Source organism: Silurus meridionalis, chromosome 20, assembly GCF_014805685.1.
Source record: "Silurus meridionalis isolate SWU-2019-XX chromosome 20, ASM1480568v1, whole genome shotgun sequence".
Classification (NCBI taxonomy): Eukaryota; Metazoa; Chordata; class Actinopteri; order Siluriformes; family Siluridae; genus Silurus; species Silurus meridionalis.
In genome coordinates this window covers 3,830,403-3,843,331 of record NC_060903.1, presented here as the reverse complement: position 1 = coordinate 3,843,331, position 12,929 = coordinate 3,830,403, and the positions used below count along the sequence as shown (strand labels likewise).

General features: G+C 38.3%; 3 protein-coding genes across 3 annotated transcripts; all 3 read right to left on the bottom strand.

Moving 5' to 3' along the window:
- Positions 1 to 11: 11 nt before the first annotated feature.
- Positions 12 to 1,936, bottom strand: LOC124403382 (GTPase IMAP family member 9-like). The gene is given in 2 exon segments (XM_046877100.1): positions 12 to 1,693; positions 1,696 to 1,936. Coding segments are annotated over 2 exon segments (1,320 nt in total). The 3' UTR covers positions 12 to 614.
- Positions 1,937 to 2,221: 285 nt separating this feature from the next.
- Positions 2,222 to 3,869, bottom strand: LOC124403381 (GTPase IMAP family member 9-like). The gene is made up of 2 exons (XM_046877099.1): positions 3,790 to 3,869; positions 2,222 to 2,976 (listed from the first exon to the last, which is right to left on the bottom strand). Exon 2 carries the CDS (start codon positions 2,960 to 2,962, stop codon positions 2,222 to 2,224), a length of 741 nt encoding a protein of 246 aa, XP_046733055.1. The 5' UTR covers positions 2,963 to 2,976; positions 3,790 to 3,869.
- A 4,544-nt stretch (positions 3,870 to 8,413) lies between these two features.
- Positions 8,414 to 12,633, bottom strand: LOC124403470 (purine nucleoside phosphorylase-like). Its single transcript, XM_046877239.1, has 6 exons — positions 12,482 to 12,633; positions 10,687 to 10,856; positions 10,440 to 10,543; positions 10,003 to 10,178; positions 9,681 to 9,871; positions 8,414 to 9,115 (listed from the first exon to the last, which is right to left on the bottom strand). The coding sequence occupies exons 1-6, from the start codon at positions 12,502 to 12,504 to the stop codon at positions 8,901 to 8,903; spliced, it is 879 nt and encodes a 292-aa protein (XP_046733195.1). The 5' UTR covers positions 12,505 to 12,633; the 3' UTR covers positions 8,414 to 8,900.
- Between the last annotated feature and the right edge of the window lie 296 nt (positions 12,634 to 12,929).

Sequence of the window (12,929 nt, the reverse complement as noted above, 5' to 3'; positions counted from 1 at the left end):
AGACAAATGGATAAAATAAAAAAGGCCTTTTATTTCAAATTACACGTCTATAAACACATTGTAACATTGAAACACACTTTTGTATCTGATTACTGCAAATATGTACTGATAATGGTAGTATATTAACATAGTATATACTGTAGTAGTATATTAACATTAAAGTAATAGGATTACAATTTTAGTTAATGTAATTTTTTTTATGTTAGGAATAAAATGTAAAGTAACTGCTGCATTTAAAAAAAGGCATGTACTAGAGGGTAGAAAATGCAAGCGGTACACTGACTGTGATTAGTACATGCAAAAATAACTAATAAAACATATTATGAGTATTGATTCTATATATGCGATATTACCGTCACATAGACTAGAGCAGAGGTGTTAAACTCATTGTACTGTAGGGAACAGGCAAAATAACATTTAGTCCATCATGAGGTGCACAAGATTTACTCTCACATACAAAACAAAAGAAATGAAAAACTACTTTGCCCTTTAGAAGAACATGGATTCTACATCATTTGTCTGTGCCTGCTTGACAATCCTGGACTACAATACAGTGACTTTATAGATTCGTCCAAACTTACAGGATGAGACAGATACATGTATTTGTTTGTGGTTTACTGAATGGAACAGAGACCAGTCACCAGTGGAGCTACCTTTGTTGCCACACCCATTATAGGACCTAAGATGAGGTACTTCAGAATAGTGAAATATTTTTCATCCAAATAATATTTGCTTTCATCCTCATTAGAAGCTTTTTCTCTGTCCTCTTGCTCTCTCCTTTGCTCTTTTTCTATGATCCATTTTTTTACATTATTTATCTCCAAATCACTTTCCTTTATCCTCATGTGTTTCTCTTCCTCCAGATTTGTGAGTTGGTTTTCTGCACTCTGTAGAGATTTCTGCAGTAACTGCAGCCTGTGTTGACTTTCATAAAGGTTTTCAGATTCCTTATTTATTTCTGCGGTTAAACGGAGGATTTCACTCTGGGTGTGACGCCTTTGCCGTTCTACCTTTTGCTTGTCCATCTCCAGGGCTTTGTTGATTTCAGCCTTGCGTCGTTCACCGTTCTGCCTTACTTCCTGCTTGGCCTTCTCAATTGATTTTTCTAGATTTTTCTCTTTCAGCATTAATAGTGCTTTCTCTACAGCTTCTGTTTCCTGGTTGGTGAAGTGACGGTACTCATTCTGTTCGAGCAACTCATCCAGCTTCTTCAGAAGTTGTTTCACCTGGTCCCGATTCTCTGGGTCCTTGTTGTTAAAAGCCAAGAAACGCCCACCAAATCGTGCAATAAGATCCTGGATTTTTTCGCCCTGTCTGGATATAAACTGCTCAATTGTCTCTCCTTCCAGTTCATCTGCTCGGGTAAAGATGATGATTGTGTGACGATTGATGTTCTCCTTGAATACTGCTGTAATCATATCAACAGTCTGCTGCTGCTCCTCTGTGAAGCGAGCGATTGGTATGATGAGCAGAAATGCATGTGGTCCAGGTGAACACATGGCCAGACCTCTTAGCACTTCCTGGTTTATCTCACTTTGCTGTAGGGATGTGTCAAACCAGCCTGGAGTGTCAATCACTGCTAGGTTCCGCCCCTCAACTACCCCACATTCCTTCTGGCATTGCTTTGTCACTGAGTTCATGCTCAGTTTAGATTGGAAACATTTTGTACCCAAGATGGTGTTTCCAGTGGCACTTTACCTGAACCTGTTCTTCCCAACAGCACCAACCGCATCTGAGTTTTCTGGTAAATGAAGTGATGGTACTCATTCTGTTTGAGCAACTCATCCAGCTTCTTCAGTAGCTGTTTCACCTGGTCTCGATTCTCTGGGTCCTTGTTGTTAAAAGCCAAAAACGCCCACCAAATCGTGCAATAAGATCCTGGATTTTTTCGCCTGTCTGGATATAAACTGCTCAATTGTCTCTCCTTCAAGTTCATCTGCTCGGGTAAAGATGATGATTGTGTGACGATTGATGTTCTCCTTGAATACTGCTGTAATCATATCAACAGTCTGCTGCTGCTCCTCTGTGAAGCGGCGATTGGTATGATGAGCAGAAATGCATGTGGTCCAGGTGAACACATGGCCAGACCTCTTAGCACTTCCTGGTTTATCTCACTTTGCTGTAGGGATGTGTCAAACCAGCCTGGAGTGTCAATCACTGCTAGGTTCCGCCTCAACTACTCCACATTCCTTCTGGCATTGATTTGTCACTGAGTTCATGCTCAGTTTAGATTGGAAACATTTTGTACCCAAGATGGTGTTTCCAGTGGCACTTTACCTGAACCTGTTCTTCCCAACAGCACCAACCGCATCTGAGTTTTCTGGTAAATGAAGTGATGGTACTCATTCTGTTTGAGCAACTCATCCAGCTTCTTCAGTAGCTGTTTCACCTGGTCTCGATTCTCTGGGTCCTTGTTGTTAAAAGCCAAGAAACGCCCACCAAATCGTGCAATAAGATCCTGGATTTTTTCGCCCTGTCTGGATATAAACTGCTCAATTGTCTCTCCTTCAAGTTCATCTGCTCGGGTAAAGATGATGATTGTGTGACGATTGATGTTCTCCTTGAATACTGCTGTAATCATATCAACAGTCTGCTGCTGCTCCTCTGTGAAGCGAGCGATTGGTATGATGAGCAGAAATGCATGTGGTCCAGGTGAACACATCGCCAGACCTCTTAGCACTTCCTGGTTTATCTCACTTTGCTTTAGGGATGTGTCAAACCAGCCTGGAGTGTCAATCACTGCTAGACTCTGTCCCTGAACATCTCCACATTCCTTCTGGCATTGATTTGTCACTGAGCTCATGCTCAGTTTAGACTGGAAACATTTTGTACCCAAGATGGTGTTTCCAGTGGCACTTTTACCTGAACCAGTTCTTCCCAACAGCACCAACCGCAGCTGAGTTACTGGTGGCTGAATGGCTCTGTGTAGCCTGGTGGAGTTTTTGAATTGAGAACGGATCATTTTTGGATTCTGTTCTGAAGAGAAATAAATTTCTTTTGAGAATATATGTACATACATACACAGACGTTCTCCCTCAATGTTTTTCTTTATTTTTATTATTTCCAACATTAAAACACATCCTTCACTTAAGTAGAAGTGCAGATACTCATGTTTTAAAATACTCGGGTAAAAGTTGAAGTACTGACTACACTTTTTTAAAGTAAAGAAGTTTGGGCTCTGACATGTACTTAAATAAAAAGTAGCCTTTACCACTACCAGTTTTAGCACAATGGTGGTAACTGGATGTTACTTCAAATTAATATTAGGGCTGTCAATCGATTAAAAATATTTTATCACGATTAATGGCTTGTCATGAGTTAACTCAAAATTCAACAAAACTTTATCGTAGATTTTTATCTGTTCTAAATGTACCTTAATTAATAGTTTTCAAGTATAAATATTCTAATCAATATGTGCATGACTCCCAGAGGGTTAATTGTGTGCATCATGGCGGATTTTGATGCTGATTTGAGACTTGGCGCATCAGTAAAACAAATGTTTACTGATTAAAAATTAATTATTGGTGGAATAAATGATATATATATATCTGAGTAATAAAATATCTGAGGTCGCTCGTATTTCCGTTTGCTCGTACAACGGGGTTTTACTGTACACTTCAGTAGTCATCACTATGCTCTTGCAGTAGGAACAGCTGGATGGCAAAAAACAATGTTTCTCACGTATCTCAAAAGTAAAAACTTTCAAATATATATTATTCTTATCATAGAAACATTATTTGTAATGGCACTTAATAATAAGAAAATAAATAGTGTACTTAAAGTACTTACTTTTCTTTAACCACGGACAGTACCACTTATTCCAAAATAATGGTTTTCTCTCTCTCTCTCTCTCTCTCTCTCTCTATCTCACACACACACACACACACACACACACACACACACACACACACACACACACGACCCCCTTTTTTTTCCTCCTAAGTTTCGTTTCTTCACTAATGAATAACGGTACCGCACTGTGGAAAGCCATTGGGTTTCTGTACAGTTTTGCTGGTACAAATGAAATAATTTCTCAAATGTAACCAGTTAAGATTTTACACGTAACTAAGTACAATACTTAGATACTGTACTTAAGTAGATTTTTCTTGTATCAGTACTTTACTTCACTATTTACTTTTCAGACAACTTTTTACTTTTACTCATGAAATTTTTTTTAACCCATATATTTGTACTTTCTACTTCTTACATTTTCAAAGCAGTCTCGTTACTTTAGTTCGAATCTGTTTGATGAAATGTCAATATTTTTTCTTCTCACTGTGCTGTTTTCAGCCCATCAACCTGTTGCTTGTCCTTTCCTGGCTCTCACACACCACGAAGGCTGGATTACGAAGCTCACAGTAAGCAGACAAAAAACAAGAAGAAATCTGGGGTTTAACGTGGATGAGACAGAGGGAGTCAGTGATGTAAACATGACTGAGTACAGAGACATTCCTGATCACATGATCATCATCATCTTTTCTCTGTTTGTGTTCTATGTGGTGGATGTTCAGCCTGGATACATTTCTTAGCACATAACACATATTAATTAGAGCTGTCAAAATAAATCCGTTAATTGACGCATTTTATTAACACGCGCATTTCAGTTTGACAAATTTATATAAAATATATAAATACATATAAAAGAGGATAAATTAAAATCTTCAATGTGACACGTTTGTTTACGATGTCTTTACTCAGAGATATATATTAAAAAACATTTATTCCACCGCTAATTTATTTTTAATCAGTAAACATTTGTTTTACTGATGCGCCAAGTCTTAAATCAGCACTAAAATCTTCTTCTTCTTTAGGCTGCTCCCATTAGGGGGCGCCACAGTGGATCATCCGTCTCCATACCCCTCTGTCCTCTACATCTGCCTCTTTTACACCAACTACCTGCATGTCTTCCCTCACCACATATATGAACCTCCTCCTTGGTCTTCCTCTTTTTCTCCTTCCTGGTGGCTCCATCCTCAGCATTCTCCTACCGATATACCCCATGTCCATCCTCTGCACATGTCCAAACCATCTCAATCTTGCCTCCCTCACCTTGTCTCCAAAACGTCCTACATGTGCTGTCCCTCTAATAAACTCATTTCTAATCCTGTCCATCTTCGTCACTCCCAATGAAAACCTTAACATCTTCAGCTCTGCTACCTCCAGCTCCACCTCCTGTCTTTTACTCAATGCCACTGTCTCTAATCCATACAACATCTCAGGTCTCACCACAGCCCTATAAACTTTCCCTTTCACTCTCACAGATACTCTTCTATCACACTCCTGCTATCACTCTTCTCCACCCACTCCACCCTGCCTGCACTCTTTTGTTCACTTCTCTAACACACTCTCCATTACTTTGCACTGCTGACCCCAGGTACCTGCACTCCTCCACCTTCTCCACCTCTTCTCCCCGCAACCGCACCACTCCACTGCCCTCCCTCTCATTCACACACATGTACTCTGTCTTACTCCTACTACTGTCTTCCCCTTCTCTCCAGCACGGTCCTCCACCTTTTTAGGCTCTTCTCAACCTGCTCCCTACTCTCACCACAAATCACAATATTATCCGCAAACATCATAGTCCAGGGAGACTCCTGTCTGACCTCGTCCATCAACCTGTCTATCACCACTGGTTACCAAAATCCGCCATGATGCACACAATTAACCTTCTGTTGGTCATGCACATATTGATTAGAATATTTATACTTGAAAACTATTAATTAAGGTACATTTAGAACAGATAAAAATCTACGATAAAGTTTTGGTTAATGTTGAGTTAACTCATGACAAGCCATTAATCGTGATAAAATATTTTAATTGATTGACAGCCCTAATATTAATTTGAAGTAACGTCCAGTTACCAGCATTGTGCTAAAACTGGTAGTAATAAAGGCTACTTTTTACTTAAGTACATGTCAGAGCCCAAACTTCTTTACTTTAACTTGAGTAAAAAAGTGTAGTCAGTACTTCAACTTTTACCCGAGTATTTTAAAACATGAGTATCTGCACTTCTACTTAAGTGAAGGATGTGTATACTTTTGCCACCTATGTCTCTCACACACACACACACACACACACACACACACACACACACACACACACACACACACACACACTTTTCTACCAAGATTCGTTTCTTCACTAATAAACATCTGTACTACCCCATGGAAGGCCAATGGGGTCCTATAGAATTCTGTTGGTCCTGTATTAATGACATAAATTACTCAAAAGTGAACAGCAAGAGATTTTACACATATGTGGTCCTTCTCCAAACTGTTATTGTTCCTTTTTTAGAAGATTTAGACAGTAAATGACTGGAAGAAAGACAGAGCAGGAGATAAGATGTTAGCAGATTGTCTTACAGCCACAGTCTAACATGAAGGTGGAAGCTTAAAGGTTTGGAATTGCTTTGGAGCCAGGGAACTTATTCAAGGTGAAAGCAATACTAAAACAACATGGCCACTATTCCATACTTCAGCAACATGCACTTCAATCTGAATTGCTAATTAACTAATTAGAAACGATTTCACCATACCATGACATGAACCAAATGTCCAAGCTCTGTAAACATTACTTGAAGAGCAAACAGTAATCTGGAGTGTTATCTATCATGGAATGACCTGTTAAGACAGCAGAGCTAAATGTTGTTAAACTGCTCTGGGATGAACTGGAACACAAAATACACAAAGATCACAGAAAGAAATATTCAACTAGTGAAGAACATCTTTGGCATGGTTTACAAGATACTAAGTATTTCAGCTGAATGTTGCACACTGTCTGGATACCAAGAGTGTGTAAAGCTGTTGTTCATGCTAAGGTAAGGATTTTTCAATAAGAAAAAAAATGTAACACAGAAGTGTAACATTTGCACATTTTTATATATGTTTGGTATGTTTGGTTCAGGATGCAGCCTGAAGGAAATTGGGTGACAAACTGTGTCAAACTCAAGGCCCGCAGGCTAAATGTGGCCCGCCACTTTATTTTATGTGGTTTCAAGAGCTAAAAAAGGTCTGATTATCTTATAATAAATAAGTCAAACTGGTGCAATGAACATAAACTTTATTTCCCTTAATGCATGCATATCATGTACCCATGAAGTGACAGCATCCCACCACTAGATTGCAGTGTTGCTACATCAGTGACATTTTTCCAATTAAGAAATACAAACAATGATCCAAAATTGTCCAGGAAGAGAAAAATTGATGCAGATGGAAGGCCGTTTCAAGAAATATTAGAAAGTGAATATATGTTTGTGCTTCACAGAGGAAAAACTGGTATGTCTTTTGTGTTATGAGGCAGTGGCGGTTGTCAAAGTGTAAAATCTACGTCTGCATTTTGACACCAAACACCGAGCTAAGTATGCCAAAGTGAGCCTTCAAGAAAAACAACTACACGTGTCAAAAGTGAGCCTTCAGGAAAAACAGCTACACGTGTCACACATGTTCTTAGCAGCTCACAATTGCTGTCCCTCTCAACTATGACAAAAATGTTTTGAACAAAGTTAATGTCATAACTTGTTATTTATCCTTATTCACTTGGATAGTTTGCCGCTGATTAATGGAGTAATGTGGGTTTCATAAGCTGACAAATGAAAAGGATTTATGTTACAACAGAGCAACAAGCAAACATTTATTTTTACATTTATGCAAATATATATATGTAATATTTGTAAGTTGAATAATAAAAATCCAGAGTTATTTAACATAAAGGAGTAGTTGCATTTATTTTATATTACATTTAGCTACATTTATATTGCCTCAAAGTTACATCTGGCCCTTTGAGGGAAACCATTATGCTGATGTGGCCCTCGGTGAAAATGAGTTTGACACCCCTGGATTAATCCAATAAATAAATAAAATATGGGTCCAGACTATTATGTCCAGATTTCTTTAAACACATTAATCAGTGCATTATTTGTAGATATCAATATAAAAAATAAGAATTTAGAAGTTCAAGCTTTGGAATTCCCTTCCTCCTGAGCGCACCTCGGAAAGGGAATTCTCTACTTTTAAAGCTAAAGATCCACTTTTTCACCAAAGCCTTTGTTGTGTAGTAGAGGGTGTGCTTAGTCGTCTGCTTCTTAACGTTTACTTTAATTGTTGTGTTTTAATGCTTGTTTTATTTCTCCTCTCTTTAAAGTTCTTACAATTTACCTCTTTTTGTATGATATTGTATATTTTACTATTTTTATGTTAATTCAAATTTGATTCCTATTTTGCACATGGCCTCTTGCACTTTGTTCAGCACCTAGGTTCTAGCTGGTAGATGTTAGGTGTTATATAAATAAAGATTAATTGATTGATTGATTGATTGATTGAAGAATTCAAGAAACTATGACACACTATAGCACTGCCACTGATGGCCTGAGAGACAGCAAAGAAAAGGTGAAATGGTAAAGATGAGACAAAATACATTTTGCTTTGGCTTGTAAATTTAATAAATGCATCAGAAAATGTCCCACATTACAACATATATATTTTACAAAAATATTAAATGTACTGGGTTTTCTTACATTTTAAAAAGCAAGCAGTGGAAAACCTTTAGAAAATGAAATAAATTAAAAAACATTCCATCTTTCATCACTACTCAATTTAATTTATATATGGAACAGAAATTATTTTAATACATTTAATAAATAATCTGATCAAAGTAGTAACAAATGACAGTATTTCGATAGTTCTTGGTCACACACACACCCTGTTAAAATAAAACGCACTTTAGTGCACTGTTAGTTTTAAGACATTGCACAGGAATGGAACCTTCTAAAAAAAAAACATTTTCCCTTGGGAATGTAAACAGTATAGGCATTATATAATCATGTTTTATTGATTCATTTTGAAATTCATGGTCATGTACATATGGGAGTGTGGATCGCTATATAGCTGTCGTAGACCTCGGAATTAGAGGTCGTTCGGCTGGTTGATGCGAGACACGATGGTGGAGACCAGTTTAACCAGCTGCTGCGAGCGCTGCTCACCCGTCTGAAGGACCTCGACGTGATTGGCCTTCTCTTCGCTCTCGTAGTCCATCACGGCCTTGTTGGTTATAAGAGAGAGGGCAAAGACTCGCATTCCAGAGTGGCGGGCCACTATCACCTCGTGCACTGTGCTCATTCCTAAACAGAGCATTAAAGAACAGAATGAATTTAGATGGCTTTAAAGAATGGTTTCAGGTGTCTTTGTGCTTTCTGTGATTTCATTCATTACAACCTACTCTATCAAATTCTAATATAATTCTAATATAATACAATCATCTACTGTACGTATCATATTAAAGGATGGTACGGGATTCTGCTATGAATAATTTATATCTCTTACATTGTTTTTGTCTCATTGTTCATTCACTGTATGGACAAAAGTATTGGGACACCTGACTCCATAAAGATATGCTTTGCATGGGATGGAGTGAAAGATCTCCTGCAATAGAGCTCTGACCTCAACCCTATTGAACACCTCTGGGATGGATTAAAGTGCTGACTGCACCCCAGGCCTCCACACCTTCATCAGTACCTCACTGTACTAACGCCCTTGTGTCTGAATGTGCACATATGTCCACAAGCACAAGTCTTGTGAAACATTTTCCAAGAAGAGTGGAGGGATTTAAAGAGCAAAATGGGACTAAATGTGGAATGTGATGCTCAAAAAGCACACACCATACTTAGAAACTGCCCCCGAACTTACCCACAGCGTCGGCACCCAAAAGGTTCAGCATTCTGCATTCAGCAATGGTCTCGAACGATGGGCCACCGAGCACACAGTACACACCCTCCCTAATGAATTGAGAGTAGCCGAGCTCTGCTGCCACTTCGTGGGCCAGCTGCCTCATGTGCTTGTCGTAGGCATCCGACATGCACGGGAAACGGGTCCCAAACCTGAGAAAAAAACAGGAAATAGAGAGTGAGAAACACTTACACACCCTATAATCATATTAAGATTCATGATGTGCTCTGGGCAAATCACTCACAGGAACAGCGCTTATACACGGTGTACTTTCCCCCCTTACCTCTCATCATTGTGTCCACACAGGGGATTGTTTCCAGCAAAACCAGGCATGTTGATGTGGTCTTTTATTATCATCACATCTCCAACTTTGAAGTCTTGGTTCAGCCCTCCCGCGGCATTCGTCAGAATGACCGTCTCGACACCCAGCATCTTAAAGATGCGAATGGGCATGGTGACCTAGCATAAAGAACAAAGCTTGATATAACTTCATCATCTAACAACAATTATTATACAGTAAAAGGCACTGAAGCACTAGAATGCCTGCTGTTATTAGCTAGGAGTTATATTTATATTTATTTATATATTTTTTCTTATATAGTAATCCTACAAATGAGTTCAGTTGTGTATAGGTTAAAATTGATTACAATCAATAACAGAAAATTATATATTTTTTCAAAGAAATATTATACTAATTGAAATAAAGTTCCTGAAGTTCACCTGCTGGATGGGATAGCCTTCATAGAGGTGGAAACGTCCCCGCATGCAAACGCATGGCTTTCCTTTAAGCGTGCCAAACACCAGCTGACCAGCATGACCAGGCACTAGAGGACACACAGGAAACAAACCGAGTTGTGATAAGTCATTAACCGATCACAAACACTTAAAGATCAGAAATAGTAGTCACAGCAAACCTATGACACGTTTCTGATGATTAATATCACGATTATGTAATGTGTAATGTCACCTGTGCTTTGTGGGAAATTTGGGATATCCTTGTAACTGTAAACCTTCTGGTCCTTCAGCATGTCGGCGAGGCCACCGAGGCCTGAACCGCACACAATGCCCACCAGGGGGCGCACTTCAGCCTGCTTTAGCAGCCAATCCACTACTGCTTTGCAGGCCTCATAACCATAACTGCAAGGCAAGGTGGGAAGAGAAAGATTAACCTACCAAACAATAAAACACAGCTCTCACAGTACCTGTATAGTAAAAATGAGTCATGAGGGAAAAAAGGGAGTGGATGAGAGAGTTTCACATGGCATGTTGTTTAGGTTATAAAGGAGAACAAAACACAACAAACAGGGATAAACAACAAACAAAATACGGACAGCATTGATTATTCTGTTTAAAGACTATAAAATTACAATCTGGAAATATAAAATAGTAGGCTTTAAAAGGGTCACACTTCTGCACTGAAAACTTGTCATTTTTTCCCCACACACCCTCACAAACACCCTCATACACACACACATAGTCAAATACGGTTAACATTTTTACACTGATAAAATGATGTTTGCTCAAAACGCACTCACTAAACACAGCGTCGCAGTATTTACCAGGAACTAAAGTCACATGAACAATATCATACTTAGATCATACTTGTTAAATTCTTTTCTGAAACCCTGTCACAAGACTCTTGAAGTGTCATGATGCACTCTCCTTCTGGTATTACATTTAACACATCAGAGCAGAATTCATAGCACACGTGTCACAAAGTACAGCACTGCCCTTCCCATTCGTATTGCACTGGAATGGTGATGATTTTTATAGAGGAAACACACAGCCTGAAATATGGTGCTGTGAACGTGATACCGGAACAGCAATATAATACACTATATATATATATATATATTTTAGAATAACACTCTTATTTTATAATAACAGTGTTATTATATATATATATATATATATATATATATATATATATATATATATATATATATATAACTTTTTTTCTTCCTTACTATCATGTCTCTGAACCAAATTAATCTTTATTACAAATGAATAAAACAAATCTTGTCTTGTTTAATCTTAACACCTTGTATTAATAGATAGATAGATAGATAGATAGATAGATAGATAGATAGATAGATAGATAGATAGATAGATTAAAAACCCAAAAACAAAGGTGTGTAAAATTAAAATCGAAATTTATATCAGGTTTATTTTTAGATATTATTACTAAATACTATTAGATATCACTATTACTAATATTATTACGTCAGCAATAAAAAAATATAATCTGTTCAATTGAGTCCGTTTCCTTCCACATGACGTGACGGAAGTCACGTCGCGGCTCGACGATGGTTGCTATGGCTACCAACAAACTACAATAAATTCCATCCCAGGTTATGTTGTGTTCGTTGTGCATTTGAAATGGATATATATACACAAACAAATACATAAATATAAAACACGTTTTTTAAACAAAATAAACTTGTTTTTTTAAGAAGCTTTTCGGACCACAATGTGGTCCTCAAATACTCAACCTGGTCTACCGGCATCATCATCCCATCCCCAGAACACAACCTTTCACTACAACATCGAATACACTGAATTCCCTACATATAAATATATAAAGTAATAAATACACTTGGTTTTTTCAGGGAACGCTGTATTTACTCTCGCCACACGTTTCAGCATCTTCCGCGTCGCATGGCGGGTTCGGATGCTAGCGCGCGCCCCGTTTAGCTCCTCCTCCATTCTGTTTTCACCTTTTTATTAATCATAAATAATACGGTATAAAAGTGTTCACTCACTCTTCTGAGGATTCGGGAAGCATTGTAGAGCGTTTGTCCGTAAACTCTTTGAAACGAAGTTGAAGTGAATTCTGCCGCTGAATAACGTGACCGTCCGATAAGCGCCTGTCAGAGTGAATGAGAGGAATTTCCGCTCCTATTTACTGTAGGCACTGTCTCGCGCTGTGATTGGCTAAGCCGCGGAGGCGTGTCTTACGTCATAGTCTTGACTTTTCTGCTAGGGAGGGGGATTTTCTGGAAGTTTGGGCCTGTGACGCACCAATGTCAAAGAAGGGTACTGTTATTGCTCTGCCCGAAACAATGCAATAGGAAGGAAATATTTGCTCAGTCTTTCAGTGTTTTCACTGTGACTTTTTAATGTTTTTCATATCATTTAAGGATTTAATGTTTGTTTGGGCAAAAACTATGGAGACACCTGAACATCAGACACCTTAGCGTCATACCCATG

Bases quoted from the DNA above. Each gene is read 5' to 3' on its own strand.
- LOC124403381 (XM_046877099.1), bottom strand. From the start codon at position 2,962: ATGATCCGTTCTCAATTCAAAAACTCCACCAGGCTACACAGAGCCATT.
- LOC124403470 (XM_046877239.1), bottom strand. From the start codon at position 12,504: ATGCTTCCCGAATCCTCAGAAGA. The intron at 10,857-12,481 runs GTGAGTGAACAC...CTTGCCTTGCAG, and splicing joins CTTCCCGAATCCTCAGAAGA to TTATGGTTATGAGGCCTGCA. The intron at 10,544-10,686 runs GTGACATTACAC...TGTGTCCTCTAG, and splicing joins AAATTTCCCACAAAGCACAG to TGCCTGGTCATGCTGGTCAG.